General features: G+C 41.6%; 1 protein-coding gene across 4 annotated transcripts in view; it reads right to left on the reverse strand.

Annotated features, from left to right (window-relative positions):
* Window positions 1-23056, reverse strand: part of SULF1 (sulfatase 1) — a 162666-nt gene that overhangs the window by 39975 nt on the left and 99635 nt on the right. For all 4 annotated transcript variants that reach the window (XM_045561945.1, XM_045561947.1, XM_045561948.1 and 1 more), the window contains 7 exons: window positions 19201-19352; window positions 16595-16764; window positions 5912-6062; window positions 4764-4939; window positions 3043-3171; window positions 2706-2762; window positions 1661-1790 (listed from right to left, as the gene is read on the reverse strand). In XM_045561945.1, coding sequence (XP_045417901.1) covers window positions 1661-1790; window positions 2706-2762; window positions 3043-3171; window positions 4764-4939; window positions 5912-6062; window positions 16595-16764; window positions 19201-19352 — 965 coding nt within the window. The remainder of the gene's footprint in view (window positions 1-1660; window positions 1791-2705; window positions 2763-3042; window positions 3172-4763; window positions 4940-5911; window positions 6063-16594; window positions 16765-19200; window positions 19353-23056) is intronic.

Raw genomic sequence — 23056 nt, forward strand, 5'->3', positions numbered from 1 at the left:
GAAAGGTAGGCAGTGCACCTTACTCCCAAATGGTTACAATGCTCCCCACTTCAAGGGCTAACACAGTAACAAGATCACCAATTTGCATGAGATATATTTAACACTGAACATTTCCAACTCCTGAATAAAAGTAAATTAGCCTATTGAGGCTGGCTCATAAAAATCATCTTAGAGCTACAAAACAATTCTGAGGTTTTATTCATAATAATACTTAGAGCTTCCATAAGAAAGATTTGAAAACTTCAAATCAAAATATAATGAATAGGTCTAAGCTTCTCCACTAAACTCTTGAAAATTAAAACTCATGAGGATGCCATGAAGGCTTGGTTTTATCCCTTCCTTCAACAGTTCTCCCTCCCCAGCCTCTTGTATTTCAAAGGGATCCTGAGTACAAAAAAATCATGAAGAAATGCAGAGTATAAGGATCAAGTGGTTTATTATGAATGACTATTCAATAAGCTAGATGCCAAATAATAAGGATATAATGAGTGTGGCCATTTTACTAATAACTGGGCTACTCATTTCATCAGTCTGATGTCTTGCACTGATGTTGGCCAACTGTGTGGATATCTAGAGGTCAGATAAGTTAAAAGACTCACGAAAGATTTCCACTTCTCTTCACCTAGTTATTGTAACTTACCTTGGAACCAGCAGCAAGTGGCCTGAGTGTTGGAGTCAGACAACTCCTGTTTGGACATTTGGGGTCTTGTTTGGACCCAGCTTTGCCAATTGCCAGCTGCCCCTTTGTAAAACGCGGCTGCCAATGTCTACCTCACTTGTCAGATGTGAGGATTAAATTGAGCGAATACTTGTAAAATCCTGTGTACCGTGCCTTACACGAGACAAATGCTCAATAAATGTTAGTTTTTTTTTCACTTTCCCCTGATCTTGTTCTAAGCTGCAGAAATTCATTTCCTCTCTTGTCATGACACAGCATTTTCTTTCAGCTAGTATAGATTTCAATCAAGTGCTTAAAGTCGTTGGTGTTCATATGTATGCTCTCACTTTCCTTAAAAGCAGTGTTAACTCATCCTACAGTATTTGTTTTGTTCTTATTGATAGTAGTTCTGGGTAGCCCTGAATTCTATAGTAAGATTTCTGTTAATGAAGAGGATTCATTCTAATGAAATATTTGATGTCAGAACCTTTGTGAGCAGAGGCAGAAACAATAAACAAGCAGAATATGGTTTCCCTTTTCATTCCCCAACCTTGGTCACAAAGTCTGTCCCCTACTCTGGGGTAGATGACGTCTGACTTTAGCCTAAGGTAGGACGACCTCCCCATGTCTCCTGGTGTGGTTTACTGCCTAGAGGCTGAGCATCTGCCCATGTCCTGACTAAGTAGCCTCTTGATTACTCTGGGGACCAGTTAACAGCAGCCCTGGGAACCTTCTGATCAGAGGAAACCAGTGTCTTTTGGCACAGAACACCCTCTGAGGTCCCCATGTTTTTTTAACGGGAGGGGGCTCAGGTAGTGATGAGGAGGCTCAGCGTGGACCAGTCAGGCAATTCTGTCAGTGGAGAGGTGTCCCGGTGAGCTTGCCCTTGTGAGCACTAGGAAAAGCTTATTTGTACACAAATGTACACTGTATGTTGAAAATCTTCTAAATTAGAAATGGAAAAGCACACGAATGGTGGTAAAGAAAACCTGTGTCACTCACCTGCCCAGGCTGCTCACAGGCTGTCTGGTACCTGGCCTGCTGGCACAGTTCTTTGACCCTCTCGTATTTGGGCAAGTGATTGGACTGTTGGCCAGTCTTGCTGGATTCTTCCTTCTTGCGTAGAAATTTGCTTTAACAGAAAGGAAAAAGCTTCTTACACGAGAAGTGATCTGAATCCCCAGCCCTGAGTCCTGCCTGTTCTCTTTTTCTTCCCTGTCAGGACTCCACATTCTTTCAACAACAAGAAATAGATGTTAAGGCTCTGTCTACAGGAGTTTCAGGTTTGACGAGTCCTTTGTGAAAGTTACAAACTGGGCACTATGAAGATGACAGGTAAGGATAAGAAGAATTATTCCTCCCCCAAAGCATTAATTTCAAAACCCTGGGGTGCCAGGCAAGCCTTGGGGGCTACTTAGAGAAGAACTTGGGAAAGATGTTTGAGGTAGTTAATTGACTGGTCTGATTAGGACCAACACTGAGAAATGCAACAGTCAATTCATACCCATGTCAAGGCTTTGGTCCCATCTTATGAAAATTTATTCTTTTTTTGTTGGGGGGGCATATTTTCTAATTGATATATCATAGTTGTACATATTTTTGGGGGTACATGTGATATTTCGATACATGTATACAATGTTAATGATCAAATCAAGATCATTGGGAGATCCATTATTTCAAATATTTATCTTTTCTTTTTGTTGGCAACATTACAATTCTTCTCTTTTAGCTATTTTGAAATACACAACAAATTATTGTTAACTATAATTTCCCTACTGTACCATCAAATACTAGAACTTGTTTCTTCTATCTAACTGTATTTTTGTGCCCATTAACCAGCTTGAAAATTTATCCTTTACAATTCTGATATAGCCATAATTACTCGGCTGGCCAGTGGAGAATAATTAGCAAACCATTTAATCTTGTGACTAGGCTTACGAAATCTGCATGCTTAGTAAACAAAAATAAGGAGAGGAAAAAAATACCCAGCAGGGAGAGCTGCCCACTAGGACTGGTTCCCAGAATCACCCCAGGAACCAATAATTACCCTCTTTCCACTAGGAATGTATCACGCCAAATTCTGGCCTTCTTGTTTGTTCGAAATCTGAAAGCAAAATAATAATATTTACTGTTGGCATCTGGAAGTTTTTCCAAATGGATCTGGGCTAGCAGTTTATTTAAAGAAACACCTCTCACTTCCCACAGACCATGCCTGCATCTCCATCAACATGCTACTCACGAACAGCCGAGAAATGCTCAGCTTGGGCTCCATCCTCGTGGGCAAAGCATATTTTGCCTCTATGGTTTTCAGTAACTGGCTGGCCTGGCCACCAGCCAGAGCTCAGCGTGTTTGGGGCTGGCTGAGAGCAGGAATACTGACGCACCTGTTACCTGGCTTTTCCAGGTCCAGAAGTTTGAGGACAGACTTGCCATCCACATCAGGAGGTGTGTCGAGCCCAGCGATATCCAGGATCGTGGGGGCCAAGTCGATGTTGAGAACGATCTGTGGCACTCTGCAAAGAGACAGATGGTTACGACCCAGACCCAGCTCCTGTGGAAAGTGGCATTTAGTGCTGCTTTTTCCACAGCAGTGACTCATTGGCCTTCAACTCCTCTCATCCCCTCATCTGGTCCCCTGGGGATGGTGGTGGCACTTGGCCAGTGTGGGTGAGTTGTCAGCAGCAATGGCACTGAGCAGGATTAATGGACCCGCCCAGGGGTCAGGCTGGAGAGATGCCTCGCACCCCTGTGCTCTGACCACACTGCCAGATGAGACGTGGCCTGATACACGGTTCTTGTAGCACGTATACCAATAGTCCATAACTCCTCTGTTGAACTAGGGCTTTAGAATCAATATTCTAAAAAAGGACATACAGTTTTTAGCACTGAATTCAACCAATGCTACCTGGTCCTTCAAACATAAAGTCTTCTCACTACAGATCTGACAGTTCCCAGGGTGTTTGTCACGATCTTGAGAAAGATAATAATATTTACTGTTGGATGAAGCCTAAGGATGCGATTCAGAAGATCTGGGTTCTGGGCCCCAGTGCTGCCACTTCCAGAAACAGGGACTCTGAGACAGGCACTGACGTTGTCTGTTCAGCATCTTCATCAAGGGTCCAGGCTAGATGCTCTTTAAGGGCCATTCCAGCCTCTGAATTCTACTTCCACCCTTTTCTTTTACTCTTTCCACGATTCTTTCATGTACACAATCTCATTTTTTTTTTTTTTTTTAAGAGATGGGGTCTTGCTCTGTCACCTGGGCTAGAGTGCAGTGGTGTGATCATAGTTCACTGCAGCATTAAACTCCCGGGCTCAAGTGATCCTTCCACCTCAGCCTCCTGAGTAGCTGGGATAACAGGCACATGCCACCATGGCTGGCTAATTTTTATTTCATTTTTTAAAGATGGGATCTCACTATGTTTCCCAGGTTGGTCTTGAACTTCCAGCCTCAAGTGATCTTCCTGCCTCAACCTCCTGAGTTGCTGGGACTACAGGCATGAGCCACTGTGCCTGACTTCACAATTTCATTTTATACAAAACATTCTCATATGACTGGCAAGGCACAGGAGACTCATTGTATGATAGGAAAAGAGACGCAAAGAGGCAGTGACCTGCTTAAGGTGACAGAAATAAAACTCTAGTCCTTCAGGTCTCTTTCTCTTAAAAGAAAATCATGCTTTTAAAAATTTAATTCTCTTTTAAAACATTTCTTTAGTGGTAAGTAAGAAGAAATTAAAAACTAAAAGGATGGCATTGGTTGTTTTAAAAAGTGACAGTAAATCTCTGATTCAAAGAAGGCAAAGATGATTTCCCAAAGATCATATTCTGTCTGTGTAGAGAGGCCAAGAAGACACAGATTCTGGTTAATTTGAGAGAATTAGTCATTGATATGGTTATTTTTCCTTGCTCTTTAAATAGTACACTTTAGTTAATTTAAGATGTGGCAGTAGGGAAAAGGTTTTCATTTTCTAAATTACCAGCCTATTTACATCCTTTTTTTTGTTTTGGATGAAAGGAAACCAGACACTGAGACTGGTAATTCAATTCTCTTAGACGCACATGAGCTACGACAGTTGAATGTTGCAAACAGAGAAATACGTACATCGATCCGGGTTCTACACTTGGACCACGAATAAAGAAAGGCACACGGATATCAAAGTCATACGGCATGGATTTCCCCTTGACCAGTCCAAACTGCCCAATATGGTACCCGTGGTCGGCAGTGTATATGATGTACGTGTTCTCCAGCTCTCCCGTCTCCACCAGCATATTATACAACTGAAATGCAGCACAGGGACAAGTCACGATCAACCCTGATGGCGTCAGATGACATTCAATAGTGTTGCCACGATTTCCCCCAAATCTTTTTTCCATTATTTTTAAAGAGTGAGAGTTACTTTAACAAGGCTGACAAACATGAACATCATCCATGTTTTCTATTTGCTTACAATCCCAGAGGGAAAAAATCCAGTGGTACAGTTGAAATGTAACTTTTGTGAATTTGGCACATTCTACCTACAGGTTTTATTTGCTTGTTTGGTAAGACAAAAACAAAACCCCACAGAATCACCTCTACCTCCAAACTTCCTAGGTTTGACTTTGAAAATCCATTGTTAAAGCGCATTTTAATATCCTCACTCACGTCTAATCACCAAGGGTTAAAAACAGGCTGCCTCTGAGCCTGATCCAGCTAAATCCTGCCTTAGGCTTGTCTTGCTTGGTTTACGCTACATTTTAAAAGTCAGAAAATTACAAATAAAAATTTTTGTATTTCTCTCTTATTTTAAAAAGTCAAAAGACCTGATGATACTTGACGCACATTTCTGCATAGCAGAAATTAGCCAGAGCTGAGTAGTTGCTGCTTGCCTTAGATGGGGCCTTCAGTTTCACATTCACCACAATCCGCAGCATTCCCTACTGCCTTATACTGGACCTGCTTTAGTCATTTCCATTATTGGCTTAATGTCTGAAGGTATTTGCAAGTGTGGCTCCTGATTTATGAGGATTTGATTTTTCTCTCCTCTTTGTCACTGGCTGCATAAGAACCAGTCTGGAGAGATAAACAAAATGAGGCCAAGACAAGGGAGGTACGATTAAGTCACTGAACATGTACATTTGCTCTCAAGATGATGGTGGACAATGAAAAAACAAATAAGACAAAACAAAAAACCAAAACAAGATTGGCAAGAATGAGTCTACACAAAGGAAGTTGTACCAAAAACTATCACTGAGGGAGGTTCACGTGCTTACCCTTTCCACAGAATCATCCACTGACATCAAAGTCTGGAGCCTTTTGCGCTGTAGAATGTTTGTGAATTCCATGTGGATGGGCAGCATTGGTCCTGTGTACTGCATAATCCAGTGTTTATCCATATTTGGTGCATAGTTATAACTAGGAGTTCTGAAAATATCCAGAAAGGAATCTTACTATATATTTTTTACTTAGCCATTTAGGAAAATATCTCAAGTTGTGCAATAATCAGTTAGGAAAGATAATTTAGACATTTCTAAAATACGGTTCTCTTACAAGTATCTTCTTTTTGTGTTTATATAATAGGAAGATCTGAAGTCTTCACCACACCAAACAGCATATATCTTCCTAAGGTATATAAATTCAGACTTATAAAACCAAGACTGGCAGCTGAACATGTATTAATAATTAGTGCAAGTTCATTTGGGTTCATTGAATAAAATGTGTAAGAAACACATCAAGATGATTATAGTTATGTTACAAATCTACAGATAAAACTCAGTAATGTAGAAGGAAATGTTCTCACGTGATGTTAACTCATAAAAATTTTATTGCTAATTAGGCTATTAAATATAGTTGTAAATATGTTATGTGGAATGATGATGAATCATAATTTCCACACTTTTTTCTCTTGAATTTATTAGAGCATTTTATTGATTGCTTATATATATTTAGTGTCTTTGAGTTTTTCTCGTTCTTAAACTTGTGTATAAATATCATGAATGTAATTGGATTTGCTGGAATTATAACCAATATACTGCAATATACTGCAATATAACCAATTCTGCAATATACATGTTTACCAATAAAGCTTTTCATTTAATAAATCAATATAGGTACAGGGCATAATTTTTGTTAGCCACAGGGAAGTGGGTCTTAACTGTTCTAGGACAGGTTAGTTCAAGTTTATATTTAATCTATTGCAGAGATCCAAGTGATGTCCCTATGCATTCCACTGGGGACTCAAAAAATATGTCAACTTCTCTTTGAGGTCTTACCCAATTCCTTTGAACATTAGATGCTATCACCTCACACTCTAGCATTGATAGGTGTTACATAACTATGCTAGAGCAATTCTCACACTAAGAATTATTTTTTTATAATACATATTTGAATTGTCCAACAGACTATAATCTACTTGAATCTTCCCCTTAAATGTTATTAAGCACATAGAGGTTGTTTAATGTTAAAAACGTAGTATGTACAATGTATAAGGTATTGTGTCAGGTGTTTTATATACATTAACTCATTTAATTATCTCAGCTGTTCTGGGAAATAGGTTTGTTAATTCTACTTTATAGCTGAGAAAATCAAGGCTTAGTAAAATTAAGTAAATTCTCCAGATTAACAAAGTTAGTAGGTGGTAGAAACAGGCCTGGATTCCAAAGCCCATTTGCTTTAATGAAATGAAGGAAAAGTGAAGGGAGGGGCGCTTCTTACATTTGAGATGGCTTTGGATGTGAACCACAACGTCACAAATAGCCGGCCTCACAGAACAAGCAACAGTCCATGTTGACTGAGAAATCTGACTGCCAGTCTCTGTTCCGGGGAGGATCCATCAATGAAACATTATGGATAACGATGACTGAAGGTGACCCTGGCCCACTACTTATATTAATAAAACCAGAGAAGGAATCAGTCACTGCGAGCACAGTGATTTCAGGAGTCTCCGCTGAGCACTTCACTGGTTCGATGGTGATGTGAATTTCCCATGGGGAAAACTTGGAGTTTCTGAGATACATGGTTATAGACTAGAACATTTCCATGTACACTGGGCCATAAAAATGCCACCTGTTATTATACAGTGTCTTCTGCCAGTAGGTTTGCAGAATCTCTCTTTTGACAGTAGAAAATGCTAGTTTGGGACCATTAACCTTCCTGGTACACAAAGTTAGCCTGACGACCAGTTTGGATGCCGGTTACCTAGCAAAACACAGCAGCACAAACACTAATATACCATTTAGCTCAGAAGACACTGTCTTTAAAAGTGTACAAGTTATGCCCAGAAGTGTAAGTCAACTCCTGTTTAAAGAGACAAGATTTATAGTGCAGAAAAGAGGGTGTGGCTCAATTTGCTCATCTGTATATGGGGTTAATAGCACCTGTCTTAAAAAGTTGTTTTGAGGAACAACGACTATACATACATACCATTTAAAAATGAGTTTCCTCCATGAGCCGATAAACAAATACCTTCCGAAGAGGTAACTGGATTAAAAAAATTCCATGGTCTTAAAAACCAAACTCTGCATTGCCATTCTTTTTAAGAGAAACTTTCAATATAAACTTTCTTCTGCCTCCCAAGTAAATGATGCAGGAACCAAACGGTCCCATTTTTGGCCTGAAAGCGTTCCTCACATCTAAAAGTAAGCCACAGTCCGAGGGAAGTGGGGAAGAACTTAAGCCCGTGTTTCTTATTCTTCACGCAGCATGTTGCGTTACAAACAGGATTAGATTAAGAGGTTGAGAAGGAGGAGAGAGGGGCTTCTAAATTTCCTTGCAAAGGGCTTTACGCCCACGGGGGTAGTTTGAGGTCAGAGAAATATAGCAAGTTGGTAGTGAAATGCCCCCTAACCATTTACTGATACGTGCCCTGAAAAAGAATACAGCTATAAAAGATTACACAGGGGTTCTTTATAATATCTAAATGTCCTCCTCTTATTGCCTTTGATGTTGGGTTGGCTTAATTTAAAAATAAATGTAGTTGACTTTTTTTTAAAACCACAAAACCTCAACACAAATAAAAATTACAATAGGGAACCGAAATGCAGGCTCACAGTGGGCAAATTAAATCTCCCACCGGTTACCTTGATGTGCTTGGCATAGTAACACCTCGCTTTGAGGAACAGGCAAGGTTGCAGTAAATTACAAGCCTCAAATTGCGCCCCCAGATTTACAGAAAGACATATGTTAAATCTGGCTTATATGAAAAGGGAGAGTTCAGGGCCTCTTGTCAAAGCTGTCCTCCCCCTCCCCCTAATTTTTCCTAATTTCTTGATATGGGAGATGACCCCCGGCTCTGGGGATGAAGTCCCAGGTGGGATCTCAGCAGGCGGCAGGGAGAGGGGTGTGCATTTGCCTTTTAAGGGAAGACAGACTGCCACAGCTTCCCACAGAACAGCAGCTGTTCAGGGACCTGCAGGTGGAAGGTTGGGGGTCGCTGGAATTGACAATGTTGTTGAAAAGTGATCTTTTGCCAAAGGCCTTTGGTTGCCTCCTGCTGAGGACTGCCAAATTCCTGGAAGATGCAGCCCTCTGTTCCCCAGAGATAATTAAGGCTTGCTTCCCTAACTGAGGGCTGACTTCCAATTATTCAAACAGGGCCTGCGGTTGTGAGCTGGAACACAAGCCGTTGAAAGAAACAGGTAACTCTTTTAGGAAAAAGTGGAAAACCACATATTCAGCGATTCCAGAATGTTTTGGAATCAGACCCAAATTCTCATCCCAATTCTGTTACTTAGTGGTATGTGATCCTAGACAACTTTTTCTTTGGCCTAGCCCTCAGTTTCCTCATCTATATAATGGGAATAACAACTTCAAAGAGTTCTTGTGAGGGTGAAACAAAGATTTCTGTGACTCTAGAGAGCAAATTCTGGGACCACATCATACACACACTTACAGGTAGCTGGAAAAGAGCTTATGGTTTAATAGCTCATTGGATTGTTGTGGCAACTCTGAGGCCTTGGCAGGGCATCTTATTCTCATGTTACAAATGAGAAAGGAGAGTACACAGAGGAGCTCAAGAATGCACCGGGCCGCTCTTGGCCTGATCTCCTTCTACGACATCCCACCGACCTGAGTCCTGAACCACAGACCCCAAAAAGTGCCTCAAAATCCCAGTCACTAAAAAGGAGAACTGAAACATATATTTCTTCCTGTCACAAGTCAGTCCTAAAATCCTTGGCCTTCATCCTGATTTACAATATTAGCTGCTCCTGCTTCCCACTCCAGGGCCTCCTTATCAGCTGCTGGGCCTACTTGTGTTGCAAACGCAGAATAAAGTCTGACCCTCGAAGGCACACTGGTGCCTCAGTGACAAGGCATATAGCACTGGCTATGGCTTTATAATTGAGAAGGCAAAGAATCAAACTGTAGTTTTTGAGTTTCTGTTGCTTTCTTAAAAACAAAAAATCTGGGTCAGAGGTATATGTGCCCGGCCTGGTAAGACTTTCTGTTGTCTCTTAGATAAGAACTTTACCCAGAACTAGCACTCCGTACCTTTATCCTCCCGAGAAAACATACCCGTCATCCTCCATAGGCTATTTCCATATTTAGAAGCTTTGACTTTTCCCAGCAAGGTTCCCTGCCTACTGCTTTTCTCCAGTCATTGCTTGTTTGGCTTTATTGCTCAGCACACTGGGTCACAGATACTTCAGTCCATTGCATCTGCAAGCTCAACCTTCACCACCAGGACAATCCTCCCTGAAGTCTGATTTTCTTTCCATTATTGCTTAATGACATAACAGGAATAAGCATTCTGAAAATCAATAATGTCACCTTTCTTTTTGTTGGGTGGGTATTTGAGGAGAATAATTCTTACTAGCAAAGAACTAGTTTCAAGAAATGCACATGTTGTACATTAAACCCATACTTGGGAAACTGCAAATAACGTAGCAGTTCATTTTTACTGCCGATGGCCTTTGCTGTCACTCCAGTGAAAATTAATATGTTTCTGCTGCTTTGTATCTGAACATGTGTTTTCTTCATTTGTTATTTAGTCTCAAACAATATCAAAAACCCTGCTTAAAGGGTACTGGTAGCAGAACCATCATTCTCTGAGAAACGAAATAGGCCTCAATTCCCAGAATAAGCCAGTTACACAGATTTAAGGTGCACACTCAAACCATTAAATTGGAAATTCTAGACTTAATCTTCCAAGCCACACCATCTCAGTTTTCACTAACATTGAACTTACTTAATTGACTTTGTGGAGACATTCCCCACCTGAGTTCAAATGTCTTTAGAAAGGTAACATTTGAACACATGCAGGGTAATACCAAATGCTCTTAATTATAGGTATATAATAAAAATAATTTAGAGAGTCTTTTAATGATGCTATAAACACCAGTTAGAATTGTGCAAATACATGGGAACCACATCTAATATTAATTGTGACCATGACGTGAATTGAGCAAGCCCAGTGTAGTGAAAAGATGACCTGGGTCCAAGAGAATTGAATTTTGGCTTCCGTTTTGCCCCTAACTACTCATGTGACCTGGGCAAAGCCGATCGAGCCTTTGTTTAAAAAAAATAGACTTTTTTAAAAATAGGGCCTTCATTTTTTTAATCTAAAAAATTGTGGAGTTAGAGTATCTCTAGGTGTCCTTTTAATTCATAAAACCTATTGTTTAAATATTTTGATACCATTTAAAAATGTTTTAATGTAAGCTCATTGGTGAGGTTAACAAGTTTATTCATTTGGTAAACAAAAAGAACTGTGCTTGGAAGATGTCAGGAGCTAGGTTCACCAGGCACCGGAAGGTTAAGAGATGAAACACTTTTGTCCCTGCCTTGGGGACAAAGCTGCCTTGCATATCTCCTGGGCACCGTTTGCATGGTATTTTATTTGAATGCTGCCCCCTGGAGTTGTGCAATTGGACTTCAGGGATCTGGGTAAACAACCAACACTGATCAATCGGATATGTAGCAAACGACCCATACAGAGAAGAACAAGGTAGGAACATGGAACAGGGAACAATTAGTTCCGCCTGAATCAGAAATTTTTATGGAGAATTTAAACTTTTCTCAGCTTTAAAATCATGTCCTTTCATGTATTTGTGGAAGAAAAGAGGTGCGAACGTGCAAATTCTTTTTAAGGCAAGACATTTTTTCCCAGCTCTAGATAACAAAGGTGTTTCAAAAACTTTGTCCTGTGGCTTACAGAGGTAGTTCTTCTTTGAACACACTACATTTATACAAAAGCTCTGCTTTCACAACAATTCTTGCAAATTAGTGGACACAGATTGTTCTACTGGGATTTTGTATGTCACTTGGACCTGTGTGTGTGTGTGTGCACATTACGCACATTTCTGGGCATGGGAAGAAAGAACTGATGAACTAGAACAACAACAACAAAATTTTTTTAAGCTGACAGGGGCACAGTTCATAGGCAGGTGATAAAGGAGTCTCTTAGCTTCCCACAGAATCACAGGGAATCTTCTCCTGGCGTGGCTTTGTCCATAGGTGCATATTATCACCTCGCTGAGGCCAGGAGACACAGGTATGTTCAAGTGAGGGTGAGGATACAGCAGCCGGATGGGGATAGTGGGGAGATGATTTACTGAAAATCGTAGTAGGGTCTTAGCCAGAGCGAAGGGCTTTATAGGGATTGTTATCTGCATTATTATGATGGAGCCTTCCTCAGATTTCTCAGAGGCCATGAGTGGTTGAGCTACAGTCTGATTAAACAGTCCCCCCTGTCAACAAGTGGTCGATAATCTGCTCTCATTCTCCTACCCTCATTTTATAAAGCCTGCATGCCAGTATTGAACTGGCTTCCTCTCTTCGCTGGGAATAACAAACCCGCGGAAAGATGATACATTCGCCCCAGTCCGAGAGGGTCAGATAGCCATAACCCCAGGCCAGATGAAAGGGATCCCTCCGGGTGATGCCTGACCACCAAGGAAGGAGCTCCAAAGGCGAGTGTTCACATTACTCGTGGCACCGCAACCGCAGAGTCTACGGCTTCTTGCTCTGTTTTCACAGGGTCTGCCAAATATTTCTGCAAAGCACTTAACTTCTTGCATCCCTGCGCTTGAGTGTGTTGCTAATGTTTTTGCCAAGGAGGCTGGCCAGTTAGTAACTCCATGCACCACAATCGGCAGCTTGTCTTCAATTTGTCTCACTGCTTTTGTCAGGAGGACTGAACTCTGAACCTGTGCACTCACTCGCCGCGACACGGGGTGCACACTCCCTCCTTCCAGACCCTTCCTCCAGCAGCAGCCCGAGCCCTTTACAACAAAGATGCCAGGAATTCAACGCTTCTAAGGCCAGCAGGAGACACAGCGAAATCTCCATATTCTAGGTACACAAAGCCCAAAGCTTAACAGCAAAGGGAAACTGAATCCCTCAACCAACCACATAAATTTTCATTTTCTGTGGCTAAGGGTGTTCTCCAAACTGGCACTTGCCCACAGCACACATGTGCACCTGGAAAAGATAATGTGGCCCAGATAGGAGCTTATCCTGTCTGTTCTTTCAGAATGGCCAGGTGTGAGAGGCTCATCACAAAAGTGAGTTTTAGCTTGTCGAGAGATTTGTTATGTCACCATGGACAAGCATCAACTTGTCACTCCTCTAGCTGCTTCCCCTGAACCTTAAGTAGAACCATGTGAAATTGCACTTTTTGTAGGTCAAGAAAGCTTGAATATTGGCAGTTTCATACGGTTCCTCTTAATAGAAAGAATCAATAAAAATTAATACGTATGAACTAGCTTCTATGTCCCAGGCCCTATATGGAGACTATAACTGGCTGCCTTTCTTTCTTTTTTTTTTTTAAATGTCAAAAGGTAATTTCATTTCATGATAAGTGCAATGAAGAAATAAGAACGGGTAATAGGACAGAGATTGGGGGAAAAGAAAGCATCTGCAGTTAGGCAACCAGGGGTGGTCTGGAGAGGGGAAATTTGAACTAAGGCCAGAATAATGGGAAAAAGGCATGTACAAGTTCTACTTGTAGCTCTTTGATCCTGGTGAATGATCCTTAATGTGTTGTTGTAATTGGTTTGCTAGTATTTTGTTGAGAATGTTGGCATCTATGTTCATCAGGAATATTGGCCTGTACTTTTCTTCTTTTGTAGTATCCTTCTCTGGCTTTAGTAGGAGGGTAATGGCAGCCTCATAAAATGAGTTTGGAAATGTTGTGTTGCCTTTCTTAATTTCATTCATGACATCACATCAAGGTGCTAGTATTGTCCCATTTTACCAATGAGACAATGGAGGTTCCCAGAAGTTAAAGAAAGTGCCCAGAGGCTTAGTGAGGACCTCGGAGACAGGAAACCAGGCTTGTTTGACTCTAAGGCCTGAATACTCTTCATTCTGCCACATGTAGATTTTGCTCCATACAAGGGCATAGATGGTTCATTTGAACTAAAACGGAATAACTGAATCTATTTGCTTGTGGAAATGACTGAGCCATCTCATATTTTGTTACCACTTTATTTAATGACCTCCAGTGATTCTCTGCTTGCAGTTGCATACAAACCCGCTGACATCCTCAATATTCTACAAGTTTCTCTTTTAGGCTTTATCCCTTCTTGCCTTATTTGTGGCCCATTCTCCAGTACCCGGGTTCCATCTGAGATTGCCTTCTTATGCAGTGACCACTTGTCCCTGCCATATTCTCTTCCTGAAATCATCTACCCAATCTCTACACAATCATCTGCAGAAACTCTTGGTCCACAAATTTTCCTGATTCCCCCAAAAGCTGGGATTGCTTCTCCCTCCCAACACCCAGAGCCCTGTGGATTTCTGCTCTGTACTTGCTACTCTGGTAGTATTGGTGATACGGCTATTCGGACATGCCCCTCCCCCCGCCCCCGTCCTCTCCCTAGAGCAGGGGTCAAGCTAGACATATTCTGTAAAGGATGATAGTAAATATTCTATGTTTTGCAGGTCATACAGTATCCGCCACAACTACTCATCTTGGCTGTTCAATTATGAAAGCAGCCAGAGGCAATACATAAATGAATGGGCAGAGCTGTGTCTCAACAAAATTTTATTAACAAAAACTGGTGGCGAACTGAATTTGGACTGCAGGCTCCAGGGTATCAACTCCTGTCCTAGCTTCTTGGTCCCTAACTGTGAGCAAATGTGCCTTCCTCATGCTCGTATCCCTGCTGTGCTGTAGAGTGTCACAGGGGCACTAAATCCATATATATTTGTGGAACTAAATGGAATTTTCAATTGCTGGAATCAGACATACTTTTTTAAAAGCCATTGTTGAGAACTCTGCAGACTCCTCTCCTCATGCAATTACTGTCTATACATGCAACAGAGCTGTCAGAACCTCTTGACCTACGGCTAATTTTCCCCCTAAGCTTAGGACCTTGTCTGGAAGCTTCAAAGGCAGGCTGACGTCCAAGGAGCCATAAAACACCTTATTCTGTCAACTCCTCCTCAAGCTCAGGGAAACACTTGTAAGGTTTACAGTTGTGGAAAGTCACCTTAGGCTGGGATTCTGCTACACAAAGTGATTGTTGATTCAACAGAAATGAGAAAAGGTGGGTTTCAGGGTATTGAAGAAACTCGTAAGACTTTTTCCTTTCATTGAATCAGCTGCCTACTAAATTTGTGAGTGAGCTGTAATGGGGAGCTACTTGCCACGTGTGGGCTTCATTCATGAATTTAGTTGCAGAGTCTTCAGAAGCTTAAATGACCTGTCAGGAGGCTGACTCCAAAACACAACGGCTCATCCAGGCCATACTCCTCGGGTGCTGGGACAACTTTTTTATTTGTTGGCAATATTTTAGCATTAAAACACTTCCATCCTTTAAATTACTGGGCACGCTCAGTAGGTTACCCACCTTGGCTTCAAATGTATCCTTGGTTCCTGCCCTAAGTCAGCTCTGACCTCCTTCTGTCTAGTCTAAATCACTTGATATGATAGAGATGATCTATATGCCACTGACCAGGAGTCATCAGTCAACTAGTTACAATAAGGTACCAAAATTAGAATATTAAAAAAAAAAAAGTTGTCCAGGGATATTTAATGACTGGCAACTAGACAGCCTTCAGTAAGGTTCTTCCTGTCTGGAATCTTGGCTAACAATCAGTGTGGATGAAAAGAGATGGTATCTAAGTACAAACAGATTAAGAACCAATTTTGGAGGTTTAGTGATGAAGGCAACAGATATCAATTTTCTGTTCCCTGCCTCTCTGATGGCCAAGCTTTCGGGAGACACAGAGCCAACTCAGCTGCTCTGTGTGGAAGACAAGACTGCATGCTGACTGCAATGTCTGGGAAGAAACCGTGTTGACAGAGGAAACAACACAATCATGTTCTTCACTGCCAAAGCGTCCAGACTTGTCCACCCTTGGCTAGTCGGCACGCCACAGCTCTCTGCTGTGTGTCTCGTCCCCGCCATGCCATCAGCCCTCTCCCGGGTGCCTCCCCACCCTCTCCTCTGGAAGACTCCTGCCTCTCAAAAAGAAACACGGGGTCATTTTAAAGCTGTGACCTGAGAAGGCCTCTTGGGCAAGCCACTCAAGCTGCTTTCTGCAGCAATCCTAAGTGCACATCTGCAGCAAAGCTGCTACAGTGTTTGCCTGGAAAATAAACCCATGTTTCTATAATCAGATGGGGGGTCTCCACTCTGCTGCTACGAAAAGCATACCATGTGATCATTATTATTATTAGATCAGACTCACGAATGTTATTTAAAACAACTGAAGGGAACTCTTGGTAAAAATCTCCCCCATTTACCCCAAACACGTCTCTTCCTTCCCATGTAGCTTCTTGTAAATGCTGCAAATGTGATTCCCAATCGAACCCCCCAGACAAGGCCCTTTATTTCGTGTGCAGTGGCTCTCCCTGTTCCGCGGTGTGCACTTTAGTTACCCTCCCACGTGGGAGCCAGTGTTCCTGGACATGCAGCATGGAAGGACACAGGTAGAGGGGAAGACGGGGGTCAGGGGAGGAGGAGAGGCCGCGCTCGGCAGGTTGCACAGTCGGGGTTACTACTCACATGTGTTGGGACGCATTGGGGTACAGTTTTGAAAACTGTGGGGCTGAGTCCTCGGGGCCGTGCGGCGCCGCGTGGCTGATCACCATCATAATGGGCCTATGGGGATACATTCTCTTAGACATTTTGAAGTAATTAATGCTCTCGTTAGTGATTAAGTCTGTGAAGTAGTCCTGAAACATACATTTGACACAAAACAAAAATTACAAAAAGTGACATTCATCAGATCACATTTGAATAACTGCTTTGCTCAGAAGCAACTCGTCGAATGATAAGCTAAGGTCTAAAGCAGGAAGGAAGACTGTTCCTCCCAACGCAGCAAAACAGCCCCAATAAGAGAGAAAATCAGCTGCCAGTTATTTTCTGGGGTTGCTAGATGGGTGACATGCAAAAAAATTATTTTAAGTAATGCACAACGTGGCAATTAGGAAAGAAAAAAGTCCTGTTTGCCCAAGATAATGATTAATCTGGCCATGCGAGTGCTAGAGCACATGAAACACCGGATACATATTTCATTCTCAGGTTGCGTTGGCGTAATTCATTGGCAAAAAATTTAATTACTTCGAGGGCAGGAAACACCCACACCCACTTCAAATTTGCAGTTGCAGAACACACGCACACAGGCACACACAAATGTACAAAACGCAAGAAAAGATCTTTCCTTTAAGCTAAAAATTCACCTGTGGGAATTACACAACAATCACTAATCAAAGCCATGGCCCCAGTCTGGGAGCACAGGGAAAAGCGGTAACATGTGATCAAAAATCTAGTTGAAACGCTTGAATATGGGGAGCGGTTGATTTCCTGCAGATTAGACTGTGTTAATTGCACAACTAAAGCAATACAGCTGCTGGGATTAGAGCCCGACGCTAATAAAATGACTTAACCCACAGCCGGGGTTGGGGGGGCGGGTGATGCAAGTCTGTAAGGGGGAGGGAGGAAACGGAATGAAAAAGAAAGAAAAGAAGAAAACTTAAATTAAACCACCTGCTTCCTCTAAGTGTGTATCACTGGCCTGGAGTTCCAGTATAAACTTTGTTCAGAAAGTGCCCAGACAATGTTCACAATGTTGAAGACTTCCAGGCATGGCTAATCACATGTCGTGGATTTACGGACAAGAACAGCTGCAAAAGCAGTGTCAGAGGGACGAAAGCTGTGTCACATGTCTCTGTTAGGACAATGGCTATCCCCCTCCTCTTCCAAGGAAGTGTCTGTTTCATTCCTTTCCTCACTAAAAAAAAAAGATATATGTTCTTTTCGGACACAGTTGTCCTTGACACTTAATCAGCTGTGATAATGAGCAAGTTACGCTGATTTAGTATTTGGAGAGAATCTTGATTACTTTGCTCTCCTTAGGACAACGGGGGAAGAAAGGTTAATAGCTTGAAAAGGAGCATGAAAAGCATCCCCACAGACAGAAAGCGATGACAGTGACGATCAGTGCACGTGGTCTGCATCATTTGCATGCAGCCACTGTGGCCACGACTGGGAATGAGAGCCGGGGTGAGTGGCTGAGCCACTGCAGGACAATTTTCCCTCATCTTTGAAAATGAGGATGTTGCTCAAATTTGCCTCCAAGGTCCCTGGCAACTCTCAACTTTCATAAGTCTGGAAGCCTATTAGCAACGTTTGTGAATTCATTTGCATTCATTGTTTTCTGAAGGGTTTGTAAGAGCAGGACTTACACCTTATCTCCCACGAAGTCCCCTGTGCTCAAATCAGGCCAAACATAAAGACAGCAATGTGCCAAAATTAAATCAGGTTCCCTCTTTCTGGTTTCTACCAAGTGTTCTAGCCTGTTAGGAGAGGTTGTTAGATAGAGCAGATTCTCTGCTTCGTTTAGACAAATGAGGAAGAGATGGGTATGGCTGGAAGGGAAGGGGATATTTTAGGCAAATTAGCCGGTTACATTCAGAGATACTTTTCCCTTCACTTATGATCTGAAAAATATTTTAAATTTAAATTAGCCATCACAAAACCTTTGTGAATTTTTAAGTCAAATCTAGGATCCATTTGTCAGAGAGCCTTGCGACATGTCCATTTCAGTGTCTATGAACTGATTTGGAAATCCTAGGATTGATAGCCTTGGAGGCTTTTGTGGACTCTCACTACTACGGGGCAGGTGTCCTTGTCACATATACTAAGCTTGGTCAGACAAGAGTAAAACCACAGAATGTGGTTTTCCAACCTTTAATTATTGTACTCGTTTGCTCTTATTCTTACCTAAATCTGAAGCCACAGACAGAATATACTTTCACCCCGAAGAAAAGTAAAACAGTACAAGATGAACATTTGATTACATGGACAAGTTTGTGGGGGGAGGCAAAAATTATCACAAGACAGAGCAGAGGAGCCATTATTTTCTTGATGATACTTTCATTGAAGGCTGATTGCCTTTCATCCTAATGAGGGGGAGAAATCACTACACAAAGGCAGTTTCCTTGAGAGTCTTTTTCTTGGCTAGGGTTTAAAATTACCTTAAAATTTCTCATGCTAACATTGTGAGAACGTAGAAAGCCAATCTTGTGGATAGTTTAACTCATTGAAAATGGCTTTTCCCCATTATGCACAAAGTAAATTGATGCAGTGTAAAAGTGCCTGAAAATTACCTTTGCATAATCAAATCCATGCTTTTCTTTGATGCCATTGCGACAAACAGTGTAATTATAGAAACGAGAATTCTTGATTAATCCAAGCCATTCTCGCCACCCAGGAGGGATGTAGCTGCCGTTATATTCATTGAGGTATTTTCCAAAAAAGGCTGCAATGGGAAAAAAGAATTATTTTTTCATATGAAATAATTAATCATAAATAAATGCATAAATATGAAATTATAATTTGAGAGAGAGATGGTAAAACAAAAGTTAACCTAGGTAATAGTAAATGCCAAAACAGCATTAGTGGAAGATTGTGATCCTTTGGTAGAGTGAAATACACACATTTTTCTTTTGAATAAATACAAGTAGCACCCAAGTACATGGGTTATGGTTCAATAATATCACCATGATAATCATGGCACTCTGGGTGCATTTATGTCATATGGTCCTACCGGAATAAAACCAGAATATGCCCTTTTGTTAAGGTGATGTAATAATGAGAGAGGCAGCCAGTGTGAGATGTGGAATGCTACCACCGGGCAACTATTGGAGAACTGAAAGTTCAGTCTTTGTGATAAAATAAGTTTTCTAACTTATTATTTGAGAGCTGCAAGTTATAAAAATACTATTGAAAAGCTTGTCTTTGTTTTCACATATCCAGAGAGCACAAATTTTCCAACCAGAGAACCGTGGTCAGGGCTTTTATATCACATACATTTTATGTCATGGGTGTTTATGTTATGTATATTTATGAACATGTATGTCTATTATGGATAATAATTCTATCAACATAGAGTTACTCCATAGATGACTAATTTTCATACAATGATAGTGGAATAAAAGTAGGTATGTCACAAAAATGCCACTGTTCATTAAAAAGGCCCCCAGGAGGACTTCACGTTTGTGACTTTGGCATGTCACGTTCAAGAGAGGCCCCTGTGCAACAGGGCTGACTGTTTTTTTCTGAGCAGATTTGGTCCTCTGCTGAAGACAACAACGGGAGAGGAGTAAGGAGAGACAAAGGGAGGCTGGGATTCCAGGAATAAGAGGGGTTAGATCTTGATGTCAAAGACCTTACAGCTATCAGAAGGGTAGCCATGAATGTATTGCTGGGACACTTTTGAGAGAGAAAGAGGGTGCTATTTGTAATTACTGTAATTACACTAGGAAAGCAGGTATAAACAAGCACTATTTTGAGTAAACCTAAATGTGTGGTAACCCCTCAAGTATGAATGGCCAGAGAAAACTTTATTTTCTGTATGCATGTACAGGTATATGTGTATGTGTGTGTCTGTATATATGAGTATGCACACAAATGCACCTATGCAGACATACACACATGTATGCAGGTTTTACTCTTTCTGATATTATAAGGCTGTAACCTTTTGTTTTTGGGAGAGACCATGCTCTGTGGCCAGGCAGAGAAGCTTTTCATGTCAAAGCCACTTTCCATATAGGTGTTTCCAATTACATCTAAGGCAACAAGTAGGTCCTGGAAGAGTGGCTGGGGATAATGAAAACGGATTCTATTATTGAGGCACTTTATTGGCATTGGTCTTAAAGCACATAGTTTCGAATCTTAAATTTAGTCAATGTACACCATTTGGGTGTCCCTATGCCATAGCTCTTTAGCTTGCTTTTGTCTTTGATATATAACTACAGATGACCCCGACTTACGGTGGTTCAACTTCCAATTTGATGGCACAAATGCAATCTGCATTCAGTACAGTATTCAATAAATCATATGAAATACTCATCACATTACTACAAAATACTTTGTGTTTGGTGATTTTGACCACCTGTGAGCTAATGTAAGTGTTCTGAGGACGTTTAAGGTAGGCTAGGCTAAGTTATGATGTTTGCGAGTTTATGTGTATTAAATGCATTTTTGACTTAACGACATTTTTGACTTATGATGAGGTTATCAGGACGTGACCCCACTGTGAGCTGAGGAGCATCTGTACCTGTAGAGTATCTCCATCTGAATGTTTTATTTGCTCCTTAACACAACTGTCCAAAATGGAATTAACCATTTTCCTTTCAAATTTACTTCGCTCCTTGGATGTGTCCTCTGAGTGGCATAATCCCCTTCCCCAGTAACCAGGCTTGGCAACCCCAACCGTCCTCTGATCCCACCTGCGTTAGACCATAAGCTTGTGATGGCAAATGTCGCCTCTGCCTCATCTCCGTAGCCCTCTCTCCGTCCTCTCACACGGTATAGGGATCCACAATTTTTGTTTCTTGAACTGGAGCACACGGACCCAACGTATTCTGGCAATTCTACACATTTTAGACTTTTAAAAATTTGTGTTTTTACTTGAATTATAATTTTTAAAAGCTAACTTGGTCTTCTAAATATTTTCATAGCACAGAGGTTTAGAGTTTCTGAAGCTGAAATTTCTTATTAGATTTTTCTTTGAAAAGAGTCCAGACCCAAGTCTGAGAAATGTGGCAATGTATGTTTGGGGAAAAATGTTTATTTGTTGAATCTGTGAATGAGTGAATCAATGAAAGCGTTGGTCAGCCCACGGCTTGAGGATTCTGCCAGGGCCGCTGGGCAGGTTGGCCAGCGCAGGGCAAAGCGTCAGAGGGTCTCACATCGAATGACTCAGGGTTTCCCTCCAGGCTGACCACATGCAGTAGGAATTCTTCTGCGAGGGGTTCTTGTCTTTAGAGACCAACTGACCTTTCCACATAGAATCACAAGATGATTTTCCTTTTCCGACAAAATGCAACATGACTTCAAGCCACGGGCAGCAGACCAAGGCCACACCCCCCCAATGTTTGCTCGGAAGGGGACTGTTTCCAGGAGGCTTGCACTTAACACCCTCGAGCCCAGCACTTTCCTCTGGCCTCCTCTTCATTTCCGGGGGTAGTTTATCCCACTTTCTCTCCTTTCGTTTTCAAAGAGGTAGAAGAGCACAGCAGTTTAGATTACAAACCCTAGAGCCAGCCTCCCTGGATTCAAATCCTGGCTCGGTCACTTGCTAGCTGTCTGTTCACAGGCAGGCTACTTACCCCCTCTCTCCTCCAATTTCCCTCTGTAAAGCCCTGATGGTGACGATGACTATGGTGGCAGGACTGTTGCGAGGAGTTAATACACATGTCAAGTGCGTGAAACAGTGCCTGGCACGTAACAAGGGCTTATTTAGTGCTGCTGCTACTAGTATCATTATTGGCATCACCATTTGCATTATCCTTTTGTCTTTTAAATAATTTACCATTCTGCAGTGTAAGGAAATCTTACTGTATAGAGTTCCGCACTTGTGCATTCGAACACATCTCTTGAGAGGTTACATACTTTCTTCCCAGTGAGTTATTTCATGGCAACAAATTCTCCTCCATTTGGCTCACATTTTCCTGCCTAATTAGTTTTAAATTTTTTTCTGCTACTTTTAGGTTGTTTTTTTTTTTTTTTTTTCCTTCTCCATTTCAAGTCATTCCTGTCCTTCCCTAATTGTTTTCCTTGTTAGGTTATTTCGCACTGTTTTCTACCCATTGCCATGGCTATTACCCTTTGCCTTAATCCTTCCCTTGTAAACTATTTCTTCAAGTCTCTTAATAGTCCTTGTTTTTTGCCTCAGAACTCCCTCCAGGTTTTCGGTGTCCTTGTGTTAATGGAGTGTAAAGAATGTTCTCAGCCTTCCAGATGTGTCCTCACCCATCACACTTGTTCCAAGACAGGCAGGGACCTCGTGCGTCAGAATGCAGCACCCAGCGTTGTCAGCTCAAGTTACTCTGGCCTTTTTTGTTGCCTCGTGACATTGAGACTCATTTGTAATCACCTCTGGCCTCTTCCAACATGATGCTTCCTGGCAGCGCTCTGCAATTGATTATCTGGGCTTCTAATTATTTTCCTCCTGATGTA

This window comes from Lemur catta, chromosome 9, assembly GCF_020740605.2.
Source record: "Lemur catta isolate mLemCat1 chromosome 9, mLemCat1.pri, whole genome shotgun sequence".
Classification (NCBI taxonomy): Eukaryota; Metazoa; Chordata; class Mammalia; order Primates; family Lemuridae; genus Lemur; species Lemur catta.